This window comes from Peromyscus leucopus, chromosome 3, assembly GCF_004664715.2.
Source record: "Peromyscus leucopus breed LL Stock chromosome 3, UCI_PerLeu_2.1, whole genome shotgun sequence".
Taxonomy (NCBI): domain Eukaryota; kingdom Metazoa; phylum Chordata; class Mammalia; order Rodentia; family Cricetidae; genus Peromyscus; species Peromyscus leucopus.
Window position 1 is genome coordinate 62,410,058 of NC_051065.1, and position 14,806 is coordinate 62,424,863.

At 36.0% G+C, this 14,806-nt stretch overlaps 1 protein-coding gene across 17 annotated transcripts in view; it reads right to left on the reverse strand.

Moving 5' to 3' along the window:
• Positions 1–14,806, reverse strand: part of Kmt2c (lysine methyltransferase 2C) — a 231,185-nt gene that overhangs the window by 76,289 nt on the left and 140,090 nt on the right. For 16 of the 17 annotated variants that reach the window (XM_028879484.2, XM_028879494.2, XM_028879493.2 and 13 more), the window contains 10 exons: positions 14,431–14,550; positions 11,691–11,807; positions 8,499–8,600; positions 8,221–8,325; positions 4,996–5,177; positions 4,580–4,744; positions 3,295–3,404; positions 2,552–2,617; positions 1,348–1,560; positions 289–417 (listed from right to left, as the gene is read on the reverse strand). In XM_028879484.2, coding sequence (XP_028735317.1) covers positions 289–417; positions 1,348–1,560; positions 2,552–2,617; positions 3,295–3,404; positions 4,580–4,744; positions 4,996–5,177; positions 8,221–8,325; positions 8,499–8,600; positions 11,691–11,807; positions 14,431–14,550 — 1,309 coding nt within the window. The remainder of the gene's footprint in view (positions 1–288; positions 418–1,347; positions 1,561–2,551; positions 2,618–3,294; positions 3,405–4,579; positions 4,745–4,995; positions 5,178–8,220; positions 8,326–8,498; positions 8,601–11,690; positions 11,808–14,430; positions 14,551–14,806) is intronic. The other variant, XM_028879492.2, reaches the window with a different exon arrangement.

Sequence of the window (14,806 nt, forward strand, 5' to 3'; positions counted from 1 at the left end):
TTGGTGTAATTGTTATTAGTAAATTAGCCAAGTTTTGCTATATTAAAATGTCTAGCTTGGGGCCTAGAGAGATGGTTCAGCAATTAAAAACACTAGCCGTTCTTCTGGAGGACCCTGATTCAAATCCCAGCACCAACATGGTGGCTCACAACTATTATTTAGCTACATCTCCAGGGCTGACACCTTCTTAGCAGCCTCTGTGGGTACCAGGAACACATAAGATGCACTTGCAGAAAACACCCATACACATCTGAGAGAGAGAGTATGTGTCTAGTTGACATACTCTACCTGGTCTGTATGGTTTTCTTTTCCTCTTTTTTATGCCATCTGTTCCTTCTGCTCCCTTAGTTTCATCATCCACAGCTTCCCGCTCAGGACTAGATTCTGATTTTCCATCACAGTCCATAAGTTCTCCTTCTGGAAAAGTAAATGTATGGAAGAGACTGGGCAAGTCTATCAAATAGAGAAACCTTAACGAAAAAGACAAATAAAAACAAACAAAAAAACCAACCAAACAAAGGAAGTAAAGCAAAAGAACAGGAGCCCTTTCTAATCCTACGTGCCTAGAGTGTCTGGAAAGTAGAGAGAGAAGGTAAAGTGCCTCAGGATGGGAGCAGGAATTATGATGCATGACCCAGTGTTGTGTTCCCAGGGAGCATGACATGCTGATTAAGAAAGAAGAAACAAAGAGCTCATAAGATACCTATCAATCAAATTTAATTAAAGCAATTTATCTTTAAACAACAAGACATAAGATCCAGGATTTACCTATTTTGTCCACTGATATAATTTCCCACATCTGTTATACAATACACATTTAATAAATACTACTAAATGATAAAACATGATGGGAAAATGATTATGGCTTTATTTCTGAGTCAGCTGCAAATAATCACTCTGAAATAAAGACATCAAAACTGACCATTCTTAGAAATAAACAAAGCTACTCTGTGCTATACTTAATGCTGCTACTAAAATAATTTGTTACCTCACAAGTTCAAACAGAAAAACCTTATGGTATCTATTCTGATACCATTTTTGAATCTCCAATTTACAATTATTAGAGGAGGGTTTAGGATGACATTCTGAAGTGAATCACTCTGAATGTCCCTACTTACAAGCTTCCCAAACAATGCTCTTAGAGATTTCGATCAAAAAAGATTTCAATATAAGAAAATATGCAAATGCAAGTCTAAGAACATCACTTGAAGAGAAGTGTCCCATCAAGAGGTACCTTAAGCTTGACTAAGCTAAGTATGACTAACCCTTACAAATATATATCTTTCAGAAGTTATTTTATATACTAATTCTTGCATATGTGTCTCAAGGAAAATAAATGAGTATTACCGCGACTATCATCCATTTCACCATCTCTTGAATGCTCTGACTGGATGTCTGGAGGGGTCTGAAGGACAGCCACACTATTCTGATTTATAATCTTTAATTTCAATTTTGGTTTTGTCCGTTTTCTTCTTGGAACTGTAACTGTGAGGCTCTGCAACTGAGTCATCCCTGATTCAGTCAAACATACACCATCCTGGGTATAGGTCTTAGGTGGATCTAAAATTATAAAACCCCAAGAATACAACTTAAAGCTTTCTTCTGAAACTGATAAGCTGATTAATATTCCAAAATCTACATGGTAAGAAAATACAACTACACATCCATTCAGCAAATATCTACAAAATGCATGAACTGATGATATTCAGTTAATACTGAAAACCTTTTAGAACTACGGGCAGAAAGGCTGTATGTTGACAAAAATAAATAAATAAATAAAAGCATTTTATCTTTCATGTATCAAGAACACTGAAGCTACAGATGCTGCTGTAGCTGCTCAGTAATAAGCCTTTTCTTGTAAGGACCAAAATGTAAGGACCAATTTATGTAAGAGAAACAAAAGTACTCCAGAAGTCCATTTGGAAAACTAGAATCAATATGATGACTTACAAAGGGAGGTAGACATTTTGTAAAGATTCTACACCCTCAAGTACAATATTATATATGGACAAAAAAATCCATAATGAAGCCACTGTTCTGTATGCTAGCTAAAATATTAATAATAAGACCATAAATTCTTCAGATTCAAACCTTTTAACTTGAACACTTATTTATTTAAGCAACTCCAATACAATACAAATGTTTGTATCAGTAATGCTGTCACTATAAGTTAAAAGAACAAATCTCTCATAAAAATGTCATGTCACCAGTGATTCTAAGTTATCAGAGAAAAAATAATAAAATATTCATTACTACTAAATCAATGCTTACTTATGTAGGCTTTCTTTTTCTGCTGACAACTAAGCAAGCACAGTCCCCAACTGAAGTCAAGGAAAGCAGGACACTAACAGTTAATCCAAAGAGCTATTCTTTTCATTGTTTTCTGAAACTTATAGGAATACTACTTCAGCAAAAGGAGCTAATATGAACATTTTCTATATATATTCTAGAAATTAATATCAAACAATTCACTTAATTCATATAAGCAACAAGCCAGTTGTTTAAGAATTAGTATATGCTTTTTCTAAAAGAAAACCATTTCAAATTTTACCTAGCTCTTTTACTTTTGTGACAATTTGTGCCACAAGTGAAGAGTCACAGCAGTCTGAGGAAGGCACTGAAAAGAAAAACAACAACTCAGGAAATATCTGAGAAAACAATGACTTATATAGGATTAAAATGTCAGTGTCTGTACATGTATCATTCAACAAATGTCTGAATATCATAGGATGTTAATTCTGTGCATGTGGGTGGGAGGGGCTGCCTTGTACATGTCAGTCAAGTACTATACCCATGTGTTACATCCCAACTCCAAAAGTAGCTTTTGGTTTTCAAAGGGATTGTTTAACTGTTTTTTTAACTTTCTTCTTCTTTTTTTTTTTTTTTGACAAGCTCTTACTTATATAGCTGAGCCTGGACTGGTAAGCACCATGTAATGCAACCTAGCTCAGCTTCGCTATCCCACAGCCTCAGCTTCCCCAAGTGCTAGGACTACCAGTGCCCGCTGCTACACTCAGTTTCTTAAACAAGAACAAAACAAAATAAGGGGCATATATAAGAAAACCAGCAGAGAGTGAATGGAGGATTTCTGAATACAATTAACTCCAAGAGGTTAGATCTTGAGAGCAAAATTATATTTTATATTTAATGTGTATATGCTTCATTTTCTCTCTTTATATAATCTGTTTTAATAAAGTTGGGATAGAAAGTGTATTATAGCACAAAACAACTTCTATTTCACAAATCAAGGAGACACAGGGCAACACAAACTCATAGTTCATGTTGTTCTCTTACCATTTGATGCAGGCATATAGGGTCTGCACATGCTACAATCAAAACCAATGTCTGCTACATTTTCCACTTCCTCCTCAGTATTTAAGTTTTGACAAACTGCATGCATCCACCTAAAAAGACCACATTTAAAAGAAATGAATATTCTAGAAATTGTATTCTTTATAAAATCACAACAGTGGTTGACAGTACTCAAACTTAAAAGTCCCAAGACTCAAATGTCAAAGTCTTTCCCCCTAACTATCCCTATTAACTCATAATATTCTTCCTTGTGCTGAGAAGTGAAGAAAAGGAATGAGAATAAATGTTAAGGAAGAAGCAAATGCACATTGTTAGAAGGACAGATCCACTCATGATCAAATGCTGAAAGTCAAAGAAGCAATGAAGCCAGCCAGGTCAAGCAGGAATTCAGAAGAGTACAGAGACAAGTGTATGCATATGTGACACATACTGCATCAAACTAGGAACAAATACGTATGTGTCAAGTGATGATGACCTTGCTTTAGAACACTTTGCTAGTAGAGTGCTACAAAAATTATACAACTTATTTGAAAAGAATACTGTACCACTGGTGAATAACTAACACTTTGCATACAATGCTGAACTGACAACAGTATTGAAACAAAGTAAGCAGTCTGCAGATTGAAGGTGCACATACTAGTTAGGAAGACCAAAGGTTGTACCTAATATTCAGGTATAAGATCTAGAGCTTTAGGGGGAAAATTAGATAGATAGATAGATAGATAGATAGATAGATAGATAGATAGATAGATAGATAGATAGAAAGTGTGTGTATGAGACCATTTTTAGAATCTACCAAAAGTTTCAGAAATTCTCCATAAGAAAATGCATATGCGCCGGGCGGTGGTGGCGCACGCCTTTAATCCCAGCACTCGGGAGGCAGAGCCAGGTGGATCTCTGTGAGTTCGAGGCCAGCCTGGGCTACCAAGTGAGTTCCAGGAGAGGCGCAAAGCTACACAGAGAAACCCTGTCTCGAAAAACCAAAAAAAAAAAAAAAAAGAAAATGCATATGCAAGCACTAATTATGCATCTAATTTCAGGAGACTGATAAACCATCAAAAAGCCCCCAATTGAAAACCTTAAGTGTCTAATTTTGAAATTTTTAAAATATTAAAGTAGTATGGACGCTTCTAATACACTAAAAATCTAGAAAGCAAAGTTTTATTCCCAAAATTTATGATCAAGGGAAGTAATTTTCTGTGTTCCTTTCACTATATTTGAGAAAAAGGCTTGAGAAGACAGCAAAGGAGATAAAAAGGCACAGTACCTATCGCATTGTCTACACTGCAGAATGAGGTCTTCTTCTCTGTAATTTCGACAGCAGACGGGGCAGGAAGACAAGCTGGCACAAGGAGCACACTGTGTGTAATTGTTTTGCCACTCACATCTCAGACCTGCAGATGTTGCTCCACAGTGTCTGCACCAAACACACCTGAAATCCAAATCCCCCACAAAAGTCTCAAGTTTATTTTATATTCAATTATGACAATTTGGGATGCTACAAGTGCACAGAATGAAAGGAAATAATATTATAAATGTGGAAATTCTTCTAATAAATTTTAGTAATACGTATCATGCCAAATGTGTATGATTAGGCACACACAAATACTTTATAAGACCAACATGATAAGTAGAAGTTCAGAACTTAAAAAGAATGACAAGGTAACATAAATCCTAGGGTACCATTTGCATTTCCAGCCTCCTTTGGGAACTGTCTGCAATGGAGGGTCTAGGCAGTAGGTATGATAGCTTATGTCACAGTCATCACACAGCAAGAGTCTTCCTGGGTCAGTCGCCTTCCCACAGGCCTCACACACTGTGCACTCAAGACATCTCCAACCTTTGCTAAGAACCACTTTACTGATCTGGAAAAAAAAATCATGATAAATAACTTAGAAATCATTTTGTCTAACTAGTACAGTGCATGTATTATTACTGTGCTTGAGTACATATGTACAGAACAGGAGCTGGTAAGAAGTATGGGTGGCTCTACTCAAGAAGGCACATCTGCACACATTTAAGAGCCCACCTGGTTAGCACAAGTGGTGCATATTTTTAACACCATTTGAGCCCACACAACAACTCTGTGCTTCAGATTGAATCCTATTATTTTCACACATATGGTGACTGCATTTTAAAATTGAGTAAGCTGCCTTACTACTATTGACAAGATTTGAAACTACATCAACAAAATCTCCATGTATGACGTTTCTAAGAATTCATGCTTCTGAAATTTGCGGTCATGGTATGAGAATTTAACTACCAAATAAATAAGAGAGGGGAAAATTGCCATAGCAAAATACTAAATTCTAAGGGGGATTTTATGGTCTTTCAAATCATGAAGCTGGGACTTATAGAACTAACTTTTATGCTTTTATTTTTCTGTTTCAATGACATGACTTTCAGGATTTTTGAGAATCTCTACATCCCTAATAAAATCCTCAAAGAAGCTATGTCATGGAGAATTGTGAACTCAGAATCTACTTCCTATACATCTTGAAAAGCATAAAGCTCCCAAGTCACAATGAAACAGCAAAGAGTAAAGGTATATACTGAAAATTCATATCTTGAAGAATGAGAAAGCCTAAAAGCTACTAGGGAGGAAATTGAATTGATTTCAGAGGAATAACCGTCTATTACAAAAGGGCAAAGGTACATGGTAAAAAAAAAAAAAAAAAAACCATTCCATCCACCCCAGATGTTAAAATAGAATAGTACAATGTCCACATTATACAAGAAAATACTTGTGCAAAGCACAATACTTAACTTAGCTAGATGAGTCACTGAATAAAAAGGCAGAATGTCATTTACAAACATTAGAATTAGATAGAAATTCACCTCCTGCATATTCCTAAAATTCACCTAGAAATATGTGGAGTGGAATAAGGACATGACCCGCGAAAAGGCCAAAGGACTGTGTACAAGAAAGTTAAGGATGTGCAAAGAACCATACACTGGATGCTATGGGCACAGATTAGATCAAAGCAATACAGTATTACCCCAGGAAAAATGGTATTGGAGAAAGCAATCTGATAGGATAGTGTATGTCCAATAGGCTAAAAACAACAAAACAAGAATAGAGAGTTACTTATGATTATATTCTTCTTGCTTTTAAAAATCCAGAAAAAGACAAAAGTAATAGTTCATAACTTAGATCTACAGTGAACATTTACTGCATCATAGCCAGTATTTTTTCTGATTTAACTGCAGTGACCCTATACCATGAATATGTAATAGGAAGGCAGGAACCATATGTTCAAAGTTAAACCTGAATTTGAGTATTCAGAATAGTGGGTCAGGAATATCAGACATTGATAAAGCAGTGGCACCAGCTTATTACTGAGAACTATAGAATTATGCACGAGAGAAAAGGCTTGAAAGAAAGTGTATGTTGCAGATGTACAGCTAAATAAGACTGGGGTTTTGATGTTTAAACAAGTCTCCTTATCCCTTTGATTTAGCATACTGATTTCTTTTAAATGTCTGAAATGACCAATTATAACAGATTATTTACCAATTGAAGAAGAGCCTTAAAGGAAAAGCAGAGTGAATGAGTGCAGTAAACAGCATGTTCAGGCAGCAAGTATTTGAGGTTTTGTGGGCCCTGTGGTCTATTGCAACTTCTATTGCACTATAAACAAGAGTAACCAAACAGCACTGCTATATTCCGATAAAAGTGTGAGTGCAAACTGGGCAGTGGCCTACAATGTGCCAAGCTCCACATTAGAAGAACAGTTGAAGAAACTGATATAACTTGGCAAAGTGTATTAAACTGTAAATCAAACAGAATAAGAATGTAGCCTCTGAAAGGGAGGAAACATAAGGCTGAATCTTGTCATACATTGCTGATAGACAATGTCTAAGCCACCTATAGAGATAGGACAATGGCCTAAAAGTTTTGCTGAGTTTGTAAGATATTCTAGGAGATCAGAAAATTGAGGGGATAGAATCCTCAGGATAGACTGTGGGAAAGTAAAAGGTCATAAAAGATAAGTGTTACACATGTACAAGATATAATAAAGACCTATGCCAAGGAAAGAACACCTACTGGAGATTTGTAAGCAGAACAATGTTCAAAGTTCACCCAAGGCTGAAAAAAGTGCACACACTAGTGACCAGGTGATTGGGTCTAGTCCTGAGACCAGGAAAAGGAATGCTCACAGATGGGGGAAATCGCCATGCAACTTCCATGTGCGCCTGAGGTCAGAACTCTCTGTTTTCATACCACTGATACTGCTAAGGGCTAATTTGTTGGCTGCACCTTAACTTATTCACAGTTGTACAATACTTTAGAGACTATATGACATGGTGACATCACTATATTAACATAATACAGGAGAAACCTTGTCTTGAAAAAAAAAGTAAAACTAATGTTTCAGCAAACAGTCATAAGACAAATTGCTTTAAGAATATATACCTACGTTTTTATGTTCAATACAACTGAAGGAAATTTGCATAATTCAAGACCACAGACATTTTTGGGGGGGAAATAATTTATTGAGGTTACACTTAAAAACAGTATTTAAAGTACTAAAATATCACCACATATGCATAATAGCAACAAATACTTGATTTAAATATTGTCATATTATGTATAACAGATACATGATTAATTTTAAGAACTGAGAGAACCATATTAGTGCTCAAACAAAATCAAAATATGTATGCATTTGTTGGGACTAGTGAAATAACACGGAGTGCTAGCCTGATAATCTAAGTTGATCCTCAGGACCCACATATATGGTAGGAGAGAACCAACTCCCACATGCTGTCCTCTGTGTGTGCACATACATACATACATACAGACAGACAGACAGACAGACAGACAGATAGATAGATAGATAGATAGACGGATAGAATTCTTTATTAGAAATGCTTTTATTAATTCATTTAACTTAAGCACATTACCTTAATACTGACACAATATGGATGGTAACACTGACCACACTGTGAACAGGCAAGTAATCTTCCTTCTGCTCCTTGGCCGAAACTGCCACAAACCACACACATATCCTGAAATTTAATAACATGTAAAACTATTTTAAATTGCACGTAAAGCTAAGAATACCTAGATTTTAAAAATATATTCTTAATTATCATAGTACTATAACCTAACTGGAAGATACCTAGGCAATGGGACAGATCGATATGGGGAAGAATTGAGAAACAGAAGATTAAGTTCAAACCTGATGCAAAGTGAACTTGTCACTACTAGAAAACAACACAACCGTATTGTGCATAGAATTTTCTTCTTCATCTTTATTTGATGAAATATCTGCAGCAGATACCTACAAAAGAGTAAAAATATGAAACATCAAATTATATTACTTACTTGTTCTTATCCAAAATACAAATTTTGTCTGGGTCTAGACTAACAATTCTAAATAATATTAACTAAAAACTACTAAATAAATAAATAAAAATAAATTCATAGTCAGGCATGGTGGTATATACCAATAATTACAGCACTTAGGAAGCTGAGGTAGGAGGATGGTAAGGTTGAGGCTAGCCTGGCTATATAGCAAGAACCTATCTCCCAAATTAAAATTTATGTTTTTTTTTCAATTCACTGAGTTATTACTTTAGACATACAAGCGCCACAGATGACGACAAATGAGAACAACCAAAGCTTGTTTTTAGTAATACTTAATTACTCAGAAATTCTAATCAAGAAACTATAAAATTATAGCATATATAAGTATGTGCATATCACTTTTAGTCATACTTGAGAACTGCAATGTGATTAGTTGAAACTGGGATATATTATAATACACACAGCAGTCATCAAAGACTCAGTACCAAGATCAGAATATAAAAATAGCTTGTTATCAACATTATATACATTTCATGGGAAAATGGTAATGATTTAAATATAGGAGTCATAAGACACGTTAAAATTAAATTTGTTAGTTCACTACAACTTTTTAAATGTGACTCCCAGGAAGTTTTAAATTGCGTATGTGTTTCCAATTCATTTCTACTAAATGGCACCACTTTAGAATGTCATGATTAGCTTATCAAAATGTCAGTATTAGCAAAACAATTACCAACCATGGGTGCTCATTTCTGAACTTGATTATGTTTCCCGAAACCAACTAGGCACGAATTGGATTCTTATTACACACCCTGCTCCTGCAAAAGCTCGGAATTAAATGTAACAGGGAACAAGGAGGTCAATACTAAAATAATAAAAATGATCCTCTTTTCTGAAAAAGGTTAGAACCTACAGTGAACATGTTACAGTCAAGAATAAAACATAAAATAATTTTATTGGAGAATAGATGAAATTTCAACTAAAAATATGTTAATGTAACATTTTAAATTCAAACACATGTAAAGTAAGTTTTAATTGATAGTATCAGTGTGATGTTATGATCAAGGGGCAAACAACAATTTAAAGTCATAAAAACCCTTGTTGAGTATGAGGGAAACCATTAATCAACCTAAATATTTAACCTGGAGGCATGACCAAGGGACAAATCAAGACTCTACGGTTAAAATATGTGAACTGGCACCAATCCTGCATCAACCTCCCAAGTGCTAATATTACAGGTATGAGCTACAACAAACTCAGATCAGTCATGCTTGGGGAGAAAGGTTAGAGGTGAAGCTGTGGAACCAGAAGGATTTCAGAGGATCTAAGAGATAAATGTCTTCACTGCTTTGATTAGACTATAGTTTTCAGGGTTTCTAAACACCAAAACTTATTGTGTTTTCAAATATCTGTACACTCATACCAACTATGTCTCAATAAGTCTGTTTTGGTCTGAATTTGACTGTTTTGAGACAGGGTCTAACTATGTAACTCCTGTTAGCCTGGAACTCATACTGTAGATCAAGTAAGCCTCAAATTCACTGAGATCCACCTGCCTGAGCCTCCCAAGTTCTATGATTAAAGGTGTGAGCCATCATGCCCAGAAATAAATCAATTTCAACACTCACTCACTCCCTCCTTCCCTCCCTGGAATTCTACATAGATGAGGCTGGCCTTGAAATCAAATAGATCTGCCTGTGTCCACCTCCTTAATGCTGAGATTAGCGTGCACCAACATACCCAGTTCAAATATCTTTCTTTCTCTCTTTCTCTGTCTTGCTCTAGACTTTTTCAAGACAGGGTTTGTCTGTGCATCCCTGTCTATCTATCTGTCTCTCTCTGTCTCTCAGTTTTTTTTGAGACAAGGTTTGTCTGTGCATCCCTGGCTGTCCTGGAACTTGCTCTATAGACCAGGGTGGCCTCAAACTCAAGAGTTCAACCTGCCTATCTATACCTCTGGGATTAAAGGCGTGCACCACTACCACCCAGCTCAAATAGATTTATCAAAGCACATCCACAGGAAACCTCAAAATGTGCCAATCAGTAAACATTTATCAATCCAAAATAGTCATGTAATCTTGGCCATCATTCAAATTTGTATTAATCTACAACCTTTCTAGTTTTTCTCTATAGGTGTTATTATAATAATTACAGCAACTGATATAAAAAATAACTTTAAATGCCAACAAATAGGGGCTGGAGAGAATGCTAAACAGATTTAAGAATACATATTGTTCTTGCAGAAGACCTGAATTCAATTCCCAGCAGCCATGCAAAATGGCTTACAACCATCTGTAACTCCAGTTCCAGGAGATCTGATTTCTTCTTCTGAATACTTAGGGCACAAGGCACACACATGGTACACATGCATTCAGAAAAATACCCATACACATGATATGAAGTAATAATCTTTAAAAATAGAATTCAATATGTATATTTCTAGATTTCTAGACAGGTTTCTAGACAGGGTTTCTCTGTGTAGCTTTGCGCCTCTCCTGGAACTTGCTTTGGAGACCAGGTTGGCCTCTGCCTCCCGAGTGCTGGGATTAAAGGCATGTGCCACCACTGCCCGGCTATCAATAATAGTATATTTTTAATAAAATAAAAGAAAGAAAATACACTACAAATTCTCTCTTGTAGAAGGTTGGCATTAAAAGATGTCAAAGAAAAAAGGAAGGAAAGGATGACAAATCAGAAAACAAAACCACCTGAGCAGACTTTCAAAATAAAATGAAGTCCACTATTATTAAGCAGAAACATGGCAAAATGTAAATGTATGAGACTATTCCTGGGACTCTCAGGATAAAAACAACTTGCTACAAATGACAGCATCACCATTAACTGCTACTGGAATAAGAAGAATATAAGTCTTAGCCGGGCGGTGGTGGCGCACGCCTTTAATCCCAGCACTCGGGAGGCAGAGCCAGGCGGATCTCTGTGAGTTCGAGGCCAGCCTGGGCTACCAAGTGAGTCCCAGGAAAGGCGCAAAGCTACACAGAGAAACCCTGTCTCGAAAAACCAAAAAAAAGAAAAAGAAAAAAAAAAAAAAGAATATAAGTCTTACCCCAGGTAATACAACAGCTCCAATTCCACTCTTTAGTTTAGACCTGCCTCTGCCACCTCGTCCTGACAGCCCTGCACCACGAGGTCTCCGCTTTCCTGGGAATCCAGACCCTCGGCCCTAGTAACAGATAATAATAAGTTAACATTCAGTAAATGCCCAAAAGAATTTTAAAATCCAGAAGTCAGTGAAATAAAACATGTTACAAATATTTACCTTTCTTTTATAATTGGATGATACATATTAATACACCAGACTTACTATTTCCATCTTTAAATATGTATCCAAAATTTATCAATAAAACTACTAGAATAAACTTTAGAATCAAATGTTGCCTCTATCATTGTGTGTGCTTCCCATCAACAGGCCTTGACACTAATTTTGACTCCCTACACCTTTATCCTAGGTGCCTAAAGCAACTAGACCCAACATAGACATTTCTTTATGCACGGACTATCTTCAGTACAAGATGCCAAAGAAAAACTCTCCTCTCGGAGATGAGAGTAAAAGGAACTTTTATCGGGCACTTGGTAGGTATACACTGATCTGAGCAATTTTTTCTTCTCAGCAAACTCCATTTTAGAGTTAATTGTACTGAGGGTAAAATTTGTCAGTGAGTTCCCCAAGGTCACTAAGCTAACAAGTGGCCCCACAGTCCCTAGTTTGTAGTCACTATTCCGATATATTACAAGGCAGAAAAGTTACATTTTACTAGTGTGAAAGGTATTCTTTCTCTCATGAAAATATAATCAGCATCCTTTATCAGTGATTAGCTGTTATACAAACTGAATATATCTAACTCATTTTAACCCAATATTTAAAGTTGCTTCAAGATTTTAATAAAATTGACATAATGGCAAAATAATTACCCTTAAAAATAATTTAAAAAAAAAAAAACATAAGAAAAAAGTCCTATAGGAAAATATGTTAAATTCTCTGAGATCTTAAGCCATACATACCAACCAATATTAGAGCCCTGACTCCACCTTGGATATATTCAGAATTATATATTACTGACTGAGGAAAAATTGCATAGTATAAATAGATATTAGATATGAAGTTATTCAGGGAAAGTTTTGTTCCTTGTTACATCTTCACCTGATACCCTTCATCAGTTTCATAAGCTGAAATCACTGTCTATTGAGCAGAATAGGCTCAGGGTCAAAGTACTGTGTTTATGTTGAGAGAATAAAACACTGTATGAACAAAGGAAAAGGGGACTTGTATTTTCCCCTTTGTTTTTAATGAACACAAACACCGTCCAGCTCCAAACTGTCTTTCCTGGTCCTCTCTCACGCTGTTCTTTAGGTCCTGAACAAGAGATAGACAGGGTGGGACTGCACTAGGCAGGTTGTTTTCAGCAGGAATCAGAGTGGTTTGTGGAGAGAGGAGTGTGATAACGTAGTACTTAAAAATCAGGATTACAGTAATCTCTCAGTTAATTTTCCCTAAAATCCATTGGTACAGATTAAAGGTAAGTGAAAATTGGCAGGATTTGCTACAAAACCATCAAAAGAGTCATATTTTACACTCTTACATATTTAAACTTGGGAATGGTGGCACTTGGCTGTAATCCCAGCACTTGGGAGTCTAAGGAAGAAGGATTTGAATGGAGTTCGAGGCCAGCCTGGGCTACATAATGAGACTATTTTCTAATCATTTAATTAATTAATTTTAATGAATAAGCTTAAATTATGCCACATTACCTTGGATAATTACAATTATCTAGATGAGCATAAATTTGCCCTTCCAATTGAAATAGAAACTAAGAAAATATCCTCTGAAAGTATGCTGAAATCTTTCACTAGTCTAACTTAAGTACTTCTATTTTAGAAACATACTAAATAGTGAAGATGAGGGGAAATTACCTTCTTTAGTCAATAAAGTATTTTGACTTTCAAGATGATTACTTTTTGAACTTTTCCTGCTTCAGATTGTACCTGACTACTTAATGTCAAGAACTGAGAGAGCATCATCAACCCATGACACGGGAACGCTCTATGACTGTGAGATAAACATACACAATGAAACCTCCTGACACTGTAGTGTATTTCCTCTGTACGCAATTGGCTAAATTTTATGATATTGTAAATGAGCAAGTTCCTAATTCTACTTTGGTCCATGTGACAAGAATTTTCCCTTCACAGAAATACTTATAATAACAACAATAAAAGAAAATCAGTCAGGCTGGGCGTTGGTGGCGCACGCCTTTAATCCCAGCACTCGGGAGGCAGAGCCAGGCGGATCTCTGTGAGTTCGAGGCCAGCCTGGGCTACCAAGTGAGCTCCAGGAAAGGCACAAAGCTGCACAGAGAAACCCTGTCTTGAAAAACCAAAAAAAAAAAAAAAAGAAAAAAAGAAAATCAGTCAGAAAAAAAGGCATTAAAAATGCCTTTAATCCCAGCACTAGGGAGGCAGAGGCAGGTTGATCTCTGTGAGTCCGAGGCCAGCCTGGGCTACCAAGTGAGTTCCAGGAAAGGTGCAAAGCTACACAGAGAAACCCTGTCTCCAAAAACTAAAAAAAAAAAAAAAAAAAAAAAAAAAAAAAGTATCCTTATACTATTCCTATTGAACTTCCTCCTCATCTAGATCTTTAGTTGAAACATATTATAAGACAAGTTTTCAGATTTAAAAAGTGGCTCTGGAAGCTGAATCTAGAAAAGAAAGGTTTAATTCTTAACATTCAATAGAACAAAACAAACCAGAAAGAAATGATACATGAATGTAAATGCAAGTTTATTTACCACTTTGATGCTCCAAATGGCACTGCCAGTAAGCTGCCTGGGTTTAAAAATTTCCCGGCCTTCTGAAATGTCTGGGGACCAGGAAGGTGGGCTCACTGTATTATGGTTACTCCAAGCCCCCTAGGATATGGCAGGTGAGAAAATAGATGTATAAAACTCAGCAACATAAAAGATCAAAGCCAGCAACTAAGGAATTTTAGCAAAGCAAAAGCAAATGCAAAGGCATGGAAAATTAGGACAAATTGCTTCAAGTTTGGGAAAATATATCACCTAAAGTGACTTTAACTTAAATGTTTGCAGGTATAATTTAAATTAAATATCTAAGTAGAAATATCAATACAATAAAGTATAATAAAAATTAAGGTTTAGATAACAA